General features: G+C 41.4%; 1 protein-coding gene across 1 annotated transcript in view; it reads right to left on the minus strand.

The window, feature by feature from the left end:
• The window catches only part of CACNA2D4 (calcium voltage-gated channel auxiliary subunit alpha2delta 4), a 160,228-nt gene that overhangs the window by 114,852 nt on the left and 26,797 nt on the right, over nucleotides 1-18,579 (minus strand). The window contains exons 9-14 of the mRNA XM_070947986.1: nucleotides 17,039-17,100; nucleotides 14,396-14,463; nucleotides 12,621-12,666; nucleotides 10,713-10,810; nucleotides 8,230-8,323; nucleotides 7,364-7,459 (exon numbers count right to left, since the gene is read on the minus strand). Coding sequence (XP_070804087.1) covers nucleotides 7,364-7,459; nucleotides 8,230-8,323; nucleotides 10,713-10,810; nucleotides 12,621-12,666; nucleotides 14,396-14,463; nucleotides 17,039-17,100 — 464 coding nt within the window. The remainder of the gene's footprint in view (nucleotides 1-7,363; nucleotides 7,460-8,229; nucleotides 8,324-10,712; nucleotides 10,811-12,620; nucleotides 12,667-14,395; nucleotides 14,464-17,038; nucleotides 17,101-18,579) is intronic.

Raw genomic sequence — 18,579 nt, forward strand, 5'->3', positions numbered from 1 at the left:
TCTTCATAAGAAATTCTTGTTCTTCTTTATAAGAAATTCTAAGAAACAAAGTGATCCATAACAGGAAAATGAGCAAGACAAGGATGCAGACAATCCTTATAGATAGTCCTTGACTTTTGACTGGTCACTTAGCAACTGTTCAAAGTTGTGAAGTTCTGACAGCTCTCCCTCCCCCCACCACCCATGGTCACAAGACCATATTTTGAGCCTTGGCAATTGACCTGCATGTGACAACAATTTATGAATTTGCTGGAAACCAGGGTTTACTTCTGGTTGTTAGCAAAAAATACTCATAGGGAACAATGAGTTCACTTAAAGACTGCCATGTTCACTTTATTACTACTGCATTTGCTTAAAGGCTGCTGCAAAACAGATAGTAAAATCAGTCACAGTCACATGATGACCTGTTTAACAATTGTCATGACTTAACGACTGTAATTGTGGGCTCAATTTTAGTCGTAAATTGAGGACTACTTGTATATCATTTCAATCCATAAGAAGGATAGACTTGGAAGAGATAAGAGCTGGAATCAAAATTGGAAAGTGAACATTACACAGTTGAACCATGCAGACAATATCATGCTAGTTGAAAATAATAAAAACTAAAAACTGCTTAAAAAGTGAACCACCTGGATTAATGTTAAATATTAAGAAAATAAAAGCAATGCTGAAAAACTTCCGGTTTGGCATCGCGGCGAGACAGTCGGGGAATTAACGGGCTCCGACGAGCTCTCGAAAACCCCGGCTGACGAACCGCTGCCGATGGGTCTGCGGACCAGAACTGTCCTGCAGGGATGGGGAAGAAAGAGAGGCACCTCGGACAACCAAGAGGAACAGGCAAGTTCCTCGAAGGTCAGAGGGAACTCTCTGTGACTCGGCGGCGGGGGATGGCAGCCATGGCGGCTGTCACGAAGCTGGGACAACCGGACTAAGTATAGAGCTGGAGAGAGGAAAGGAACGGAATGGAGTTTTTTGAAGCTGGGTGAGTAACAGCCAACCCAAGCGTGAAATAACAACAAAAGAAAATAAAAGCAATGCTAATCAATATATTTAGTGAAACTCATATTGCCGATGAAGCCTTGAAGCTGATAGACAGTTCTGCTTTCTGGGGACTCAAAAACATATAAATATGGATAATACACTGGAGAAATAAAAAAGATCCTCGCGAGGAAAGCAATAGCAAACTTTGACAAGATCATACAGAATAAGGGCCTTTCAATTAGAATAGGGGTGTCAAACTCAAGGCCCGGGGACCAGACCTGGCCTGCAGAGTGCTTAGATCTGGCCCATGGGGCCAGCCTGGAAACAATGAAGGACCGGCCCAAGGTGCCTCTGCCAGCGAAAACAGAGCTTGGGAGGGCCGTGTACTGCCCTCCCAAGCTCTGTTTTCATTGGCAGAGAGCTGCAGGAGGCCGTCGCAGCCAAAAACAGAGCTTGCGGGGGCCGACATGAGTGACGTTGAGCTGGCCACGCCCACCCTGGCCACATCCATCCCTGCCCCGTGAGGTCAAACACCACCCTGATGCAGCCCTCAATGAAATCGAGTTGGACACCCCTGAATTAGAACAAAGGTCAGAGCAGTTGAAATAATTCTGCTTCAGCAGTAAGAAATAGCTAGGAAACTGGATGCTTAGAAGAGCAAAGGGAAAAAAAAAGAAATATCTCTTTGGATTATAGATTTGAATATTGTAAATGTAAGAACAACCAATCACTCAATCCTGATCTAATCCAAATGCTGATTTTAGGATATTTTATACTAAGAGAGTCAAGTAGAAACTTATTTATTTTGGATATGTAATGCAAGCAAATGTTGGTCCAGAAACATGATAAAACTTGGCAAGGTTGATGTAACTAGAATAGGAAGATGGCTGGGTGGGATTAAAGAGATTACTGGCAGCACTTAACTAACAAATATAAGTAACCATCATGTTTGGTTCACCCAAATACATTATTGTGAAGAAAACCAAAAACTGCCTAATAGAGATAGATGGGAGAACTAGTGATATCTAGAAGCGTCTACAGCCAGCCAAGATTTTGTCAAAATGATGAAATGTGCATTGTGTCTTCAGAATACAAATACTGCCCCTTTTCGTACTTGTATGCAATATCATGATGCAAAATACAAGAAAGGCAGAGCTCGCCCTGTGATATTCCAATGTGCGTTTCAAAATTTACTTGCCTCCCTCTCTTCCCTAAACCCCTGGGTTATTTGTGATTTGCAATAGGGAGTTACTGCTATTGAGTAATATGTAGATCACCTAGCTACCTCTGACTTTTCTGATGAGGATTAAAATAAATAAATAAATAAATAAATAAATAATGTTACTGCAACCTATTTTCTGACTATTCACCATTGTTTCAATTACTTTTAATAGTTCTTAGGTGCTAATTAATTATCCTTAGATGTCTAACTATCAAGAACATTAGATTCCAAATGATTCTCAATGTTAAAATAATAATACTGTGTTTCCCCAAAAATAAGACCCTGTCTTATATTTTTTTTTGAACCCTGAAATAAGCGCTTGGCCTTATTGCCATGCAGTCAAAAGCCCAATTGGGTTTATTATCAGGGGATGTCTTATTTTGGGGGAAACAGTATATGTGGGTAAGAATTCTTTAGACCAGGCTGTCAAACTCCCGGCCTGCGGGACGGTTGAGTCACATACTTGCCATGCCCACGCCTGGTTTAGCAAAGGGGAAAAAAGTTCAGATACGTCACATGACACTGCTGTGACGACGTGAGTTGGACACCCCTGCTTTAGACTAAGAAAAAAACAACAACAGGTGTTACCAGTAATAAACTGATAAGAACAACGTGCAAATTCAAGAATTCATTTTAATTTAAGAGTGTTCTATGTGAATCCCATTGATATCAATGAGAGAACATCATCATGCCTAAATTGGATTGACTCTGTTGTCAAATCTCCTTGGAAGCTCAGTGATAGTCTTCCTTCAGTGCAAGTACATCTTCTAATTATGTTGTGGTTATTTAGGTTTATTATAGCCCTCAACTTCAGTGGGTTCTAAATACTAAATGGTTTCAGTGGGTTCTTAATACTAAATAAAAACAATTTCAAAAAATAAAACAAGGCAGCCCAGATTAAACAACCATTAAAACAAAGCATAACCTTCTTTCCCAAATATATACCATTCTTCCAGTGGAGAAATCCAATTTTTTTTACTACTGGTTCTGTGGGCGTGGCTTGGTGGGTGTAGTGTGGCCTGGTTGGCGTGGCAAGGGAAGGATACTGCAAAATCCCCATTCCCTCCCCACTCCTGGGGGAAGGATATTGCAAAATCCCCATTCCCACCCCACTCTGGGGCCAGCCAGAGATGGTATTTGCTGGTTCTCCGAATTACTCAAAATTTCCGCCACTGATTCTCCGAACTGTTCAAAATTTCCGCTACTGGTTCTCCAGAACCTGTCAGAACCTGCTGGATTTCACCCCTGCATTCCTCTTATATTTCAATTTATTATGACAATTTGCTGTGTTTAAGACTATCATGCAGAAATAGGTTAGAAAGCACTAGTATTATTGTTTTTAATTATGTTTAATTTACTCATTGCCAAGTGTTTGGTCATAAATATGTAATTAAGCAACATTTGCTGCCATTCAGTTCCCTAGTTTAATATTTTTATCCCTACCACATTTTTGGAAAGCAAAGTTGCAGGTGGATGAGCTTCAGGTGCAGATTAAGTAAGGAACAAAATAACAGAAACAGACAAATTTGTGTGTTGTTCTGTGTGTCCTCAGATAACTGAAAATTTTGTTTTTGCTTAAAACAAAACAACAAGAATTTGTTTAATGAATAAAAGCTCAACCAAGCTGATTAAACAAATAAAACCTAGCTTTAGAAAACTCTGGGCATTCACAACAACAAATTACCAAATTATAAAACTTCAAAATAACATCAATGTTTTGAAAATTGGAAATAACAGCATTCAAAGCCATCCAAATGAGAAAACAGGGTGTAACTTTCTCCGCCAGATGGGGCTGTTGCCCACATCAAACTGACAAGATTATTTTTCAGCTGGTTTCAGTTGCAAATAGCTTAATGCCAACAAGGTGAACAGTTGCTTTCAGAGATGCACATGGCCTTTTTATATTCTGAAGTAATATATATTTGGCACTGAGGATATGATAGCAATGCAACAAATTGATAAAGAAGATGCCAGATTCTCTTGTGGAGATGGGTAGCTATAGAAATTAAATAAATAGAATAAAGAAGTGAAACAGACTTGTCTAGATAGAAGGTCTGATAATTGTACATGAGAACAACTATAGCAATATCTGTTATCTGAAGCAGGGATGAAATCTACTTACCTTCCTTACTGGTTTGGAAGTGCATGCGCCCCGTGCCCACACAAGCATCACTTACGCACACAGACCTTCTGCGCAGGCGCAAAACCTTCTGTGCATGCGTAGAAGGTAATGAACATATTACTTCCTGGTTAAAACCAGGAAGTAACAACACCCAGGCAGGTGGGCGGAGCTTCGCTCTGCCATCACTTCCAGATCGCCGAACCAGCCGCCAAGATCGCTACCGGATCGCGCGATCCGGTGCGAACTGGGAGGATTTCACCCCTGATCTGAAGGATTCTGTTGTTAACATCTGTACTATAACAGATGTTACCACAAACAATTGTATAAGATCTAGAATGAAAATAGTATCAGAACAACAGATGTCCAATAAGTTAAAGAAAATATGCAAAACAACGGATGCAATGGAACCCACTGATTTTATTGTGCAGCTTGGATGTCACCTTGTACCACAGGAATAAAGCTAGTGATTTGATTCACCATCCTATATTATTCCTATTGTTTTTTTTTATCAAGATACTATTGGTAGGGATGGAGGGAAGGAGAGAGGGAGGAAGGAAAGGAGGGAGGAAGGAAGAAGCTGAGAGAGCAGGGAGAAAGGGGGGAGAGGGAGGGGAGGGAAGGAAGGAGGGAGAGATTTTACATTAGCTATACAAGTAATGAGGTAGCATTTCCTTTTTATTAGGCATCATCCAAAGAAGCCTTGTTTAAAAAAATAATAAGTTAGGCTTTGTTATCCCTCGCATGGAAAGGAAACCAGGTGAGTGAGTACATTTGCATGTACACTTCCTTATGGGCCAAAAATATATGCACCTTATGCATATATATATATACAATTCCTACATAGGTCACCGCAAAATGGTGCATCTGATCCTGGCATTGATCAAGACAAATGAACTTATCAGTCCATACTATTTCCAGACCAGGAAATATTTGCCTCAATATCCTCCTATCACTGTTGAATTCAGTTTTAAGCTTAGAATACCCAGAACTGCTGCTTGTCTCTGATGTCTTTTCAGAGGTTAATTGAGTGAAGGAACATGTGTAGGGGATACATACTTTGCCCCAAAAGTATTAAGAAAAGGAATTTTTTATGAATACTATGGACTATTCCAATTAAAGTCAGTAATCTGGCAAGGGCCAGAGTGGATAGAAGGAAAGGGAGGGAGAGAATAGCAAATCAGGAGTGAAATGCTACCGGTTCACACTGGTTCAGGCGAACCGGTAGTGGCGGCGGTGGGTAGTTCAGAGAACCAGTAACGGCAGCAGTGTGAGGCTCCGCCCACCTGCCCGCACACCGTTACTTCCTGGTTTTAACCAGGAAGTAGCCTGTTTTTTTACCCTCTGCGCATGCACAGAAGGGTTTGCGCATGCGCAGAGGGTCCAAATCTGCATGCGGCATGTGCACTTCCGAACCGGTAGGGAAGATAAGTAGATTTCACCCCTGTAGCAAACATAGCATTAAAGCAAACAAAGAATGAAGCCATCTATACCAGAAGCTGGCCATTAAGTCAAAATTGCATATTACGCAAAACTTAATTCAGCAATCACAATGACAACCAGTGACATAGCTGAGTCAGATAGAAGGAGCGCTATAAAGAGGAGGATTGGGCAAGAAATTGGTTGGAGGAAGCAATATATATATACAACCTCTGAATCTGTAGCTCATTCCCTCTTCCTTAAACAATTTGATTGATTGCTTGATAAGAATTTGGTGACAATATGAAAGTAAGAAGTATCTATATGAAAGTGCTTTGGCAAAACTTACAGGTAGTCCTTGCTTATTGACTGCCTCATTCAGCTATTTTTTGAAATTATGATATGACTGCCGTTCAGTCATGTGATCGTCACTCAGTCAGCAGTGCTAGGTTGCCCCCGGTTCGGACTGGTTCGCAAGAACCGGTAGTAAAACTGTCCGGAGGCCCCGCCCACCACCCCAGATGTTGACATCAGCGATCTGTGCATGCACAGAAGGCGTGTGCGCGAGCGATCCCACTGCAAACCAGTAGTAAAGGTAAGTAGAACCCACCCCTGTCAGTATGCATTGTTCAGTGTATGATCTCCTATTTTTCTTCTCTCCTTGAAGAGCAGAGAGATTGAAGAAGAAGGGATCACAGCAGAGTAAGCAGGCACATGATGGGAAATGCACAGCAAAAGCAATGTGCTTGTGTCAGCAGCTGTGAGAGTGCTAAACAGACAGCCTGGCATATTCCCCTTTATATGCCTGCTAACTCTCTTGTAATCCTCCTATCTTTTCCAATGAATGTAAATACAAACATCAATCCTCTTCTTGTTAATTACACAGTGCTCTGATGAGCATTCCAAAGGACGGGGAGAGAGAAGAAGAGGAAGCATAGTTGTAGTCATGTGATTTCTCACTTAGCAACAGCTTCATTTAATGACAGAACTTCCAAACCCAATTGTGATTGCTACATGAGGACTACCTATTTTTTTCCCTTCTTTTTACGACCCTTTAATCCCTTTATTCGGAGTGGAGTCAGGGCAAACGAGTGCAGCTGAGCATTTACTGACCAGATGCTCTTCCTGACACCTATGCAGAGTTCGCAGCAGATATTTTCTCCTTGCACCCTGATGGAGAAACATCTGCCGCTTCCTACGACTGAACGCTCAACTTTCTGAATGGGAGGTGAGCGTCATCACCCCTAGGCCACTGCACCATTCTAAATGATGTCCACCTATACTATAATCAATAAAGCTAAGGGTTAACAAATAAATCTTTGTGTGTTGTCTTGTCATTTTAGTATGAATCATCCACTCTTCTTTAGAGGTTAGAATTTTGTGGAAAAATTTATGAGTGTCCTCTTCACATAAACTCCTGACCACTAACCAAGACTAAGTCTCCAGATGCCAGCTGTTCACAAACCATGGAGCATAGCAAATGGAGAAGAGCTGGTTACATGTGCCTCAGTGGATGGCAAAAGGAAAAATGAGAGATTGTAAGCGAAGTATAGTGTTTTATAGTTATTTCGGAAAGATAATAGAAGGGACATATCTCAAAAATACATATCCAAAAGACTCACTTGTTAGATAGTTTCTCAGTTCCTACATAAAGGGTATTCCTCATGAGACCAGCCCGAGTTCCCATGAAGGCCACCTGCACACCATCTTCAGTTTCACTGTTGCAGAACAAAAATGAGAGTTGTATAAGCAAGTGAGAGACAGAAATTGTAGAAAGGCTGGTTGAACTTCCTTTGTGCCATAGGATCTGAACAGTGGTGGTATTCAAATTTTTTTACTACCGGTTCTGTGGCCGTGGCTTGGTGGCCGTGGCTTGGTGGGCATGGCAAGGGAAGGATACTGTAAAATCCCCATTCCCTCCCTACCTCGCTAACCTGCTTTCCAGCTCCATTCTCCTGTGCAGTACAACAAAAGAAGACCCAGCTGATCAGCTGGGACTCCGATCAGCTAGGTCTGGGGAGGCAGCGAATAGATGGGGGCGGGGCCAACCAGAGGTGGCATTTACCGGTTCTCCGAACTACTCAAAATTTCCGCTACCGGTTCTCCAGAACCTGTCAGAACTGGCTGAATACCACCTCTGGATCTGAATCTAGGGAAGACTGTATTTTACAGTAGTCAACCCGCTTTCCAGGCAAGATCACAAGTCCAATTTGTCTCAGCAATTCTGGATAAAGCCAGATCTATACCCAAATGGCAGTGGGATCCAGGACATGTCTCTTCAAAGAAATGAAGACTGTGGGAAGATCCTTATGGCCACAGGTGATAATTTGTACGATACAGGTAAAAACCAAGCTGTTGTTGATCATTGATTTTGTATCAAATGAACTTTTTGAACACTATTTCTGGACAGGTATAGGTAGAATGTATTGCAGCAGTCTAAAGGTGTATTGTTTCAAAACGTCTCTTAGCTCAAGAAGTGTGTAATTACTTGGACATGGTGAGGGCCAAGGTCGTCCAATAAGCTTCCATAGGTGCTGTAACTACGGCATCGAAGAGAACCTGTTGAACTAACTCTTCGTCACCTAGACGTGAAAAAGAACGGTAAGAAAGAAAGTCAATCACTGCACAAACATTGGAGTTGAAATCCAAAGCATATGGAGGACATAAGAATGGGGATTTGGTTTATTATTTAACTGTACATTTAGAGCAGGGGTCTGAAACCTTAAACACTCAAAGAGTCATTTGGACCTGTTTCCCACCGAAAAGAAAACACCGGGAGTCACAAAACCTTCCTGTGCCTGACTATTTCTTGAGCGGCCACAAAACTAGCATATGTAGTTGAATTAAACGTTCTGTTTTCTTCTGAAACTTTTATTTTCTTGGATTTATCCATGGTTGGCCTACCGGGGGTTGAAAAGCTCAATAAATCGTGTGCTGGCGGGTGTTGCACATTGGCGGTTGTGACGCATATTTTGAGTGACAGGGAGCCGCAGCAGAGTGGTGAAAGAGCCACATTCAGCTCCAGAGCCCCAGGTTGCTGACCCCTGATTTAGAGTCTTGGGAGACAGGACAAGGGGATCAATGACATCAAACTATAACCAGATGGCAGAAGCACTGCTTCTTTTTACATACGTGTTATGCATGCAACATGTGTTAAAAAGAAGCGAGGCTTTCAATCACCCCATTTTAGCTGCCACAGTGGTGTCATTGTCACCCAAGCAACGGATGGTCTTGTATGGAGGCCCTGAAAAGTAAAACTCTCTGAACATCCCCGTCTATTCAAAGTATATTCCTGAGGTTTCAAGATGAAGCCATCAGAGAGAATCTTGAATTTCAATAACAATGAGTCTGTTCCTAGAATTTCAGTTTGGAAATTCTTGTTTTAAATTCATCCATCCATTCTTTTTTCCCCCCTTCTCTATTTGCTCCATGGAATTATCAGGATTATCAAAATTTTCATACTGAAATATGGATGAAACCTTAAATAATGTATTAGTGTAATTCTCCCTGAATCTTCATTCCAATAAATAACTTTGCTGGTTTGAATGACACATGACACATGACATACTTCTCTAGGTCAGAGACCAAATATGCTGACTGGAGCAAAGCATGAAAAAGTAGTTTTGTAGGCAAACTGAATCAAGATATCAAAGAAACAGTGACCGTGGGAAATATGAGTTTAGAAAGGGTTATATTAATATTCAGATGAGAGATATACCACACCTGAAGTTTCTAGCTATTCAGCAATGATATTCAAAAGCACAGTTTTTAGTTACGACAATATGATCTGATGGACCAATTCGTATGAGGAATTGAATGATAAAAGGTAAATGTTCATCTGTTAGATTTAACTTGAATTGAGTTGAAGTTGCTAATTCTAATTTTCAAATAATTTGAAAATCAAGGAAGAGCCATAATGAAAGATGATTAGGCAGCATGCTGATTATATACTGTACACGTTCACCGTGTAGGAAAAAAATAATTAAAAAGATATGATCATAACCACCAATTATTTGAAAAAATGTCACATAATTGTTGGAGCAAATTTGGTGTTTTGCTGTCTCGAAGGATAGGAGAGAATCCAGGAAACAGGATTTAGAAATTCTTGGTAATTTGGGCTGTGCCACATTGGGACAAATGTGCCTCAAAAGATGGTGGAGGAGCTTATATCAATGCTTTTAAGCAAAGAAATCCATTGAGCCCTATTATAATATCCTGGAATATGGCCACTATTGAATTATACTTGGATGGACCAATTTGGTATCTTCACAAGACTGTTCCTAACAGTTTAGACCAGGAGTGTCAAACTCGATTTCATTGAGGGCGGCATCAGGGTTGTGTTTGATCTCGGGAGGGCCAGGTGTTATGTGTGGCCAGGAGTGTGTGGCCAGCATGATGTCACTTGTGCCTGTGGCCCGAGCACTCTATCAGTGAAAACGGGTTCCTGAGCTCCATTTTCAGCTGAGACGGCCTCCTGCAACCCTCTGCTAGAGTCGTGGTTTTCATTTATCTTCGCTACCAGTTCAGAACTGTGAGCGTGTGCACGTGATCGAAACGAGCGTACAGCGCTTCTGCGCATATGCAGAACCTTCTGCGCATGCACAAAGCATCCGTGATGACATCTGGGTAGGCGGGCGGAGCCTCTCGCCACCGCCGCTACCAGTTCGCCCGAACTGGGGTGAACCGGTAGAAATCCACCACTGCTCTGCTAGTGAAAACAGCTCAGAAGGGCTGTGCGTGGCCCTCATGAGCTCTGTTTTCAGTTGGGACGGCCTCCTGCAATCCTCTGTCAGCAAAAACGGAGCTCAGGAGGGCCATGCGTGGCTCTTATGAACTCCATTTTCGCTGGCAGAGGCAGGCCGGTCCTTCGCTATTTCCAGGGTAGCCCTGCGGCCAGATCTAAGCACCCCATGGGCCAAATCCAGCTCACGGGCCTTGAGTTTGACACCCCTGTTTAGACAAAGTACTCACATTCAAGGTCAGGTTCTTCTGCTGTAATAAAACGGATTACAGCCTCCAACTGGCTTAGCTTCCTGTGAGCTGGATCAATATCTGTAACACAATAAATCCTGGGGGAAGGAGTATAAGAAAGAAAGAGAGAGTATTGCGACATATTCTCCTTTCGGGGTCTAGCCTGACACACATAAGACTAAGCATAAAATATCCCACCTTTTCACAATCACTATAGAGAGAAGTTAAACAAGTGAAGAGGAAAAAGCTTAGGGAAACTAACCTATGTAGCCCATTGATCATCACCTATCTTATCATATTCCAATATGGGCAATTGTTTGAATGACTCTCTTATCAGTGGTGAAATCTAAAATTTGTTACTACCGGTTCTGTGGGCGTGGCTAGGTGGGGGGGTAATGTGACTGGGTAGGCGTGGCCAATTTTATTTTATTTTTACTTTTAAAAGCATTGTTTCTACAACCTCTTCGGCGAAGAGGTTGTAAAAAAATGCCAAAAGGCTCTGATGATGCCAGCTGAGTTGCCTGATCAAGCAACTCAGTTTGGATCGCCAGAGATTTTTAAAAGAAAAAAAGGGTTTTTTTCTTTTAAATGCCTCTGACGATCCAAGCTGAGTTGCCTGATCAGAAGAGGCTTTTTTTCTTTTAAAAGGCTTTGACGATCCCAGCTGAGCCGCGCGATCATCAGAGGCTTTTTTTTTTACTTTTAAAAGCATTTTTTTCCACCGAAGAGGTTGTAGAAAAAATGCTTTTAAAAGTAAAAAAAATGTCTCTGATGATTGTGCAGCTCAGCTGGGCATGGAGGGGGCAGGGATTTTTGCTACTGGTTCTCCGAACTACCAGCCTCCATCGCTACCGGATCGGGCGATCCGGTCCAAACCGGGAGGATTTCACCCCTGATTCATCCTCATGGTTGTAGATACCATCTTGTCTTCTTTTTTTGATTCCCCGCTAGCCTAACTTTAAAGAAAAAAAAATCGGGCAATAAATCTATTTAGTCTCTAGGATTACCCGGTTCTGGTATATACGGTAAATAATAATTTTAAAAATGGTAGAGTCACTTTTTATATCTGGTTAATATTACCTAAGGATATGAACACTTGTGCAGTGCTTTGGATTTGAAAGGCAAATGATGCTTCAAAAGGCACAGAATCACTCATGTCCAATAGCAGCTGTTGGTAACTCTTTAAACTAGGTGTGTCTTTTCTAGGGTTTTGTGACCACCCTTTGCAGCATAATCCAGGGAAAAGGCATAATTGTTTTAAGCAACAGGTTCTATGTGCCACTTGCAGCCACTTGCACTTTGGTGCAGTTCAGATTAGAATCCAAAGGGTTGCATCAGTGGTGAAATCCAATTTTTTTTACTACCGGTTCTGTGGTGGGCATGTGGCTTGGTGGGCATGGTGTGGCTTGGTGGGCGTGGCTTGGTGGGCGTGGCAGGGGAAGGATATTGCAAAATCTCCATTCCCTCCCCACTCCTGGGGAAAGGATATTGCAAAATCTCCATTCCCACCCCACTCTGGGGCCAGCCAGAGGTGGTATTTGCCGGTTCTCCGAACTGCTCAAAATTTCCGCTACCGGTTCTCCAGAACTTGTCAGAACCTGCTGGATTTCACCCCTGGGTTACACAGCCCAAATGAACAGACATGAGTCAGCCTTGCACCTAACTCAAGCACAAATTTAAAGCAGGGTCATTTGCTCTGGGACACACTATTTCCCCACGTTCTTGGGCAAAAATCCTTTCTCTGCTGTGTTTAATATCCTTTAATTGGAGAAGATTTAGCTGAGCCGAGCAGTAGCTCTTTAGCTTCTGCAGAAACATTTTCTCAAAGCCTCAGTTGCAAGCATCCAATGCAAAGTGTTCACCTTTCCCAGACATGAATGATCAGGAAAATAAAAATAAAAATCTTACCACTCATTGGCTAAGGTCAAATCTGGCTGCAGAAGGTCATGCAAACCTGAAATGAAAAGGTTATGCCATTGTTATGACAGTGATTCCTTCTTTGTGACAAACATGCTTAATACTCAAAGTTTTCCACAAGAAATTTCCATTTGTATTGAAGGAGGGTTCAGTCTCTGTAGGATAACAGAAGGGAGGGTGACGGTTAAGACATTGTGTAATAGGAATATATCAGTGGTGAAATGTAAAATTTGTTACTACCGGTTCTGTGGGCGTGGCTTGGTGGTGGTGGGGTAATATGACTGCATGGGCATGGCCAACTTTTTTTTTTTTTTACTTTTAAAAGCATTTTTTCTACAACCTTAAGAGGTTGCAGAAAAAAATGCTTTTAAAAACCTCTGACAATCAGGCAACTCAGCTGGGATGGTCAGAGGCTTTTAAAGGCATTTTTTCCCCTACAACCTCTTCGGCCGAGGCCAGAGGCTTTTTTTAAAAAAAACTTTTAAAAGCATTTTTTCGGCCAAAGAGGTTGTAGAAAAAATGCTTTTAAAAGTAAAAAAAAATAGCCTCTGATGATCACGCAGCTCAGCTGGGCATTGGGGGGTGGGCACAGGGATTTTTGCTATCGATTTTCTGAACCACCCTCCGCTATCACTACTGGATAGGCCATCCGGTCTGAACCGGGAGCATTTCACCCCTGGAATATATACACCAAGAATTTTGATTGGGTGGGAGAGGGAGGAATTCCCTGATTGGATATCTTAGGGAGGGAGGGAGGGAGAGAGAGAGAGTGAGAGAGACAGAGAACACCTTAAATGACTTTGATTTAGATGCAACATAGACATGAGGATTCTCAAGTACCAAATTCTAAGATCTTAAATCCTAACAGATGTTCAGATAATGGGAATGAAGTTCAGTAAAATGGGAAGGACTGCCCCATTACTTCAGTCTATTCTGAAACAGCAAAGACTGCTTTGTTTTGATAAAAAATATTATTCTATAAAGGGATCGAGGTATCCTGTACTTTGTCTGAGGGACAAAACCAAATAAAGTGGCAAATGAATCTTGACTGTTTGAAGCCATAGACTTCGGAACATCCATTTTGTTGAAAAGGTTTCTGACATTAGGGCTGGATATAATACACAACATAGGCACAAAGGAACTGTAAAAGCTTCATAAATGTATAGTGAGTGCCTTCCCAAGAAATATTTGGGTTTCAGTGGTGATAATTTAGTATGCTACCGTATTTTCATTTTTTAATTTTATTAGTACTTTTCTTCTCCCTCCTCAAATATGTAGGAAGCTGAGTTCAGATTTTTAATCATTGTTTTCTACTCTATCAGGTTAGCAAATAAATACCTAAAGAGAGATGGAGAGCGTAGCCAAAGTAAAACACCATTAAAATCTAACTAGGGCAGAGGTGGGTTTCAGCAGGTTCTGACCAGTTCTGGAGAACCGGTAGCAGAAATTTTGAGTAGTTCGGACAACCGGTAGTAAAAATTCTGACTGGCTCCGCCCCCATCTATTCTCTGCCTCCCGAGTCCCAGCTGATTGGGAGGAAATGGGGATTTTGCAGTAACATTCCCCTGGAGCGGGGAGGGAATGGAAATTTTACAGTATCCTTCCCCTGCCATGCCCTCCAAGCCATGCTATGCCACGCCCACCAAGCCACACCCACAGAACCAGTAGTAAAATTTTTTGAAACCCATCACTGAGCTAGGGTACAAGAAAGTTTTCTCCAATGTTTTTCATACAAGACTTTTACAAAACTGTGTCATATAACCGACCTTCTTCCACTGAAGTGTCCCCAAGCAGCACATATTCACCATATCCTCGTGACAGAACAATTCCCAAGCTGTGAGTTGGGGAGGGAAGTGGGGGACAATAAGGAAATAAAACAGAATCATTATGAAGGTCTATCTCAGTTTTTGCTGGTGTGGCATTCAAAGGATAAAGGTTTCCCTGTCCAGTCGAGTCCGACTCTTTATTTTATTTATTTATTTTATTTGTCAAGAACATATTTTATAATAAGCATAAGCATGGATTGGTTATATAAAATAGGTACAAATAGAAGAAACATTAGGACAGGGACGGTAGGCACACTGGTGCGCTTATGCATGACCCTTACAAACCTCTTAGGAATGGGGTGAGGTCAACAGTAGACAGTTTTAGGTTAAAATTTTGGGGGTTTTGGGATGAAACCACAGTGTCAGGTAGTGTATTCCAGGCATTGACCACTCTGTTGCTGAAGTCATATTTTCTACAATCAAGTTTGGTGCGGTTTACCTTAAGTTTGTATCTATTGTGTGCTCGTGTATTGTTGTGGTTGAAGCTGAAGTAGTCATTGACAGGAAGGACACTGTAGCAGATAATTTTATGACCTGCATTTAGGTCATACCGAAGGCGGCGTAGTTCTAAGTTTTCTAAGCCCAAAATTTCAAGTCTGGTGGCATAAGGTATTTTGTTGTGAGCAGAGGAGTGGAGGACTCTTCTTGTGAAATATTTCTGGACATGTTCAATTGTATTAATGTCCAATATACAGTGCGGGTTCCAGACAGATGAGCTGTATTCGAGAATTGGTCTAGCAAATGTTTTGTATGCTCTGGTTAGTAGTGTGATATTACCAGAGAAGAAGCTACGCAAGATTAGGTTTACAACTCTTAATGCCTTTTTGGCAATGTTGTTACAGTGGGCTTTGGCACTTAGATCATTAGACATGAGTACTCCAAGATCCTTGACAGAGTGAGGGTCATCTACAAGGTCGTGTCCATTCAGCAATTATTTTGTGTTCTAGGTTTTTTTGCCAATGTGTAAGACAAAGCATTTGTTGGTTGAGATTTGGAGTTGCCAATTGTTTGACCATTCTGACACAAAGTCAAGGTCTTTTTGAAGGGTAGCAGCATTGTCTGTTTTTTGGCTGAGGGAGCCAACATTGTCTGAAGACAATTTCTGTGGTCATGTGGCCAGCATGGCTATATGCCAAAGGCGCATGGAACACTGATACTTTCGTATTAAAGTAGTACCTCTTTATCTACTCATGTTTCCATGCTCTTGAACTGCTACATGGGCAGGAGCTGAAGCAAATAATGGGATGTCACCCCATTGCGCAGAGCTCAGGTCTCGAACCTGGGCTGTCAGCTCTCCAGCTGACAAGTTCAGCATCTTTAACTGCTAAGCTAATTGTGCCCCATTATTCAGATGCACTAACACTGAAATCACAGAATTCCCAGTCAATTTACAATTTAAAACAGAAAAACAATAACATGGAAAATTTTAGACCATCCAAACAACATTATTCCACGTAACAAAATACTAATAGGTCCCTATTTGAAGCCTGAGAGAACAACTGTGTTTTTAAAGATTTCTGGAATGACATTAGAGGAGTTAGACAAATTTTGGTTGGATCATTCCAGAGGAAAGATGCTTCCTAGGTCCTGATAGTGGGCATTATTTGATTGAAAGGACCTTGTGAAAGGTCCTTGTGCACCTATTTTGCCTGATCTTATTAGCTGGGCAGCAACCCTGGGAGATACGTGATCCTTCAAATAACCTGGCTTGTGACATGATAACCTTTATAAGTGATAACCAGCATCTTGAATTGTACCCAGAACCCCACCAGCCTTCCCTTTTTCCTCCAACATGAATTCTGAAAACTCAAGAGATTCAGTCTTTTTATTGGCACATCTAACAATTGAGGTTTTTTTGGACCTTCAACACTTGCAGCATCTAGAAATTCAATTAATGAATTTGGTTCTATTTCCACAGGTATGAAAAATGGATTCATTAAGTGAGTGAACTGGGTGATCCAAACTTGAGTTAATTCGTTTTTTTCTCTACAGGGCTTCCATAAAGAAACAGGGTCTCCAAAAGCTTTTTAAGATGATATTAGATAACCATTTGTCTGAAGTGGTGTAGGGTTTCCTGCCTAAGCAGGAGGTTGGACTAGAAGTCCTCCAAGATCCCTTCCAACTCTGTTATTCTATTCTATTTGAGCTCTGTAGACTATTCCTTTTCAGAGCCATTCCTATGGCTCCAGAAACTAAATTCTCATTCTTTCTTCCTTTTTCTCTCTTACTTGTTACTTTTTTTTTAGAAAAGCCTACTGTATCAGCCCAATACATCTGTTTTATTTCTTTTAATATCCTGGTACCATCCAGGTGTAATTGGATTATAAAAATAATATAAAAGGTATAACTGGATTATAATTTCCAAGTTTACCAGCCAACAGGGGCACTGGCCATGCCAATCTGGAATTTTGGAGATTATAATCCCAAACTATTTTGATGGCATCAGGTTGATGAAGGTTGGCCAACTGAATTGAATTGACTCTGTAGGATCCTGGGGGGAATAATCTTACTGTTCCCTAAATAGTCTGAATAGTAATGCAAGACATTTAATTTGATCTCCTTCTGCAGAAGCTGCTCACTCACCTAAATGGAGTGCCGCTGATATGAGTGAAGAAATAGTCATTAGTGAGGAACAGAATCCTTTTCTGGGAAAAGAAAAGAAAAAATATCAAGAATGCTAAACTGTAACTGTAGAGAAAACATATATCTTACACACAGACCCACATATTCCAAGTAACACCCCCAACAAAAGAAAACTCCGAGGCTTGAGCTTCCTCAGAGTTACATTTTATTAGAGATGTCATATTGCCACATCTGAGAAAACCCGATTCTGAAAGTTTCCAGGTTTTCCCCACACAAAGAAAAGTTCAAGCCCCTGCCCAATACCACAGGTCCATCACATGGTCCAATCAGACATTGTCCCAACTGGAGATGCCTCCCAGCTCCAGGCTCCCGGGTGCAGGGCAAGTTGTCCTTGACTTTTATTTATTTATTTTGTTGAGTACATATTAGATAATATATATAAGTATAAGCATGAATTGAATACATAAAATGAATACAATTAAAGGGAACATTAGGACAGGGACGGTAGGCACGCTGGTGCTCTTATGCACACCCCTTACAGACCTCTTAGGAAAGGGGTGAGGTCAACAATAGCCAGTCTAAGGTTAAAATTTTGGGGGTTTTGGGATGAAACCACAGAGTCAGGTAGTGCATTCCAGGTATTGACCCCTCTGTTCCTGAAGTCGTATTTTCTGCAATTGAGTTTGGAGTGGTTCACTTTAAGTTTGTATCTATTGTGTGCTCATGCATTTTTGTGGTTGAAGCTGAAGTAGTCATTGACAGGTAGGACATTGTAGCAGATGATTTTATGAGCTATGCTTAGGTCATACCGAAGGCGACGTAGTTCTAAGTTTTCTAAGACCAAAATTTCAAGTCTGGTGACATAAGGTATTTTGTTGCGAGCGGAGGAGTGGAGGACTCTTCTTGTGAAATATTTCTGGACATGTTCAATTGTATTAATGTCCGATATGCAGTGTGGATTCCAGACAAATGAGCTGTATTCGAGAACTGGTCTAGCAAAGGTTTTGTATGCTCTGGTTAGTAGTGTAATATTACCAGAGAAGAAGCTACGCGACCGGGCAGGGGACCAGTTCAGGGGCATGGCCATCCAATGTTATTACCGGTTCTATGAACTACTACAAATTTTTACTACTGGTTCGTGTGAACCGATGCGAACCGGGAATAACCCACCACTGACATAGACACATACAGAGAGAGAATGATGCAACCAGAACAGGAAATATAGTTTGTCTTTCACATCTGCTTACTCACTCCTTCTTGTTACAAAGTTGGCATGTAAAAAGAAAGGCTTAATTTTAATTTTAATTTTAATTTTAATCATCAGATGGGTGCTGAAACGAGGTCATCATATATTAAGAACCTCGTGATTAGGCAGTCTCCCAATTAAATAACTCTCACGTTGTAGCATCATAACTTAACTACTGGGAATTAAGACACACTGAGTTTGGTAGGTCTAGTCCTAACTAGATGTGCAGGGGACTGGTGACTTTATCAATTAATTGGATGAATTTTAATTAAATAGACAAACCTGAAAAGGCTGA

Source organism: Pituophis catenifer, unplaced genomic scaffold, assembly GCF_029215685.1.
Source record: "Pituophis catenifer annectens isolate HBS135680 unplaced genomic scaffold, rPitCat1.0.hap2 SCAF_7, whole genome shotgun sequence".
Taxonomy (NCBI): Eukaryota; Metazoa; Chordata; class Lepidosauria; order Squamata; family Colubridae; genus Pituophis; species Pituophis catenifer.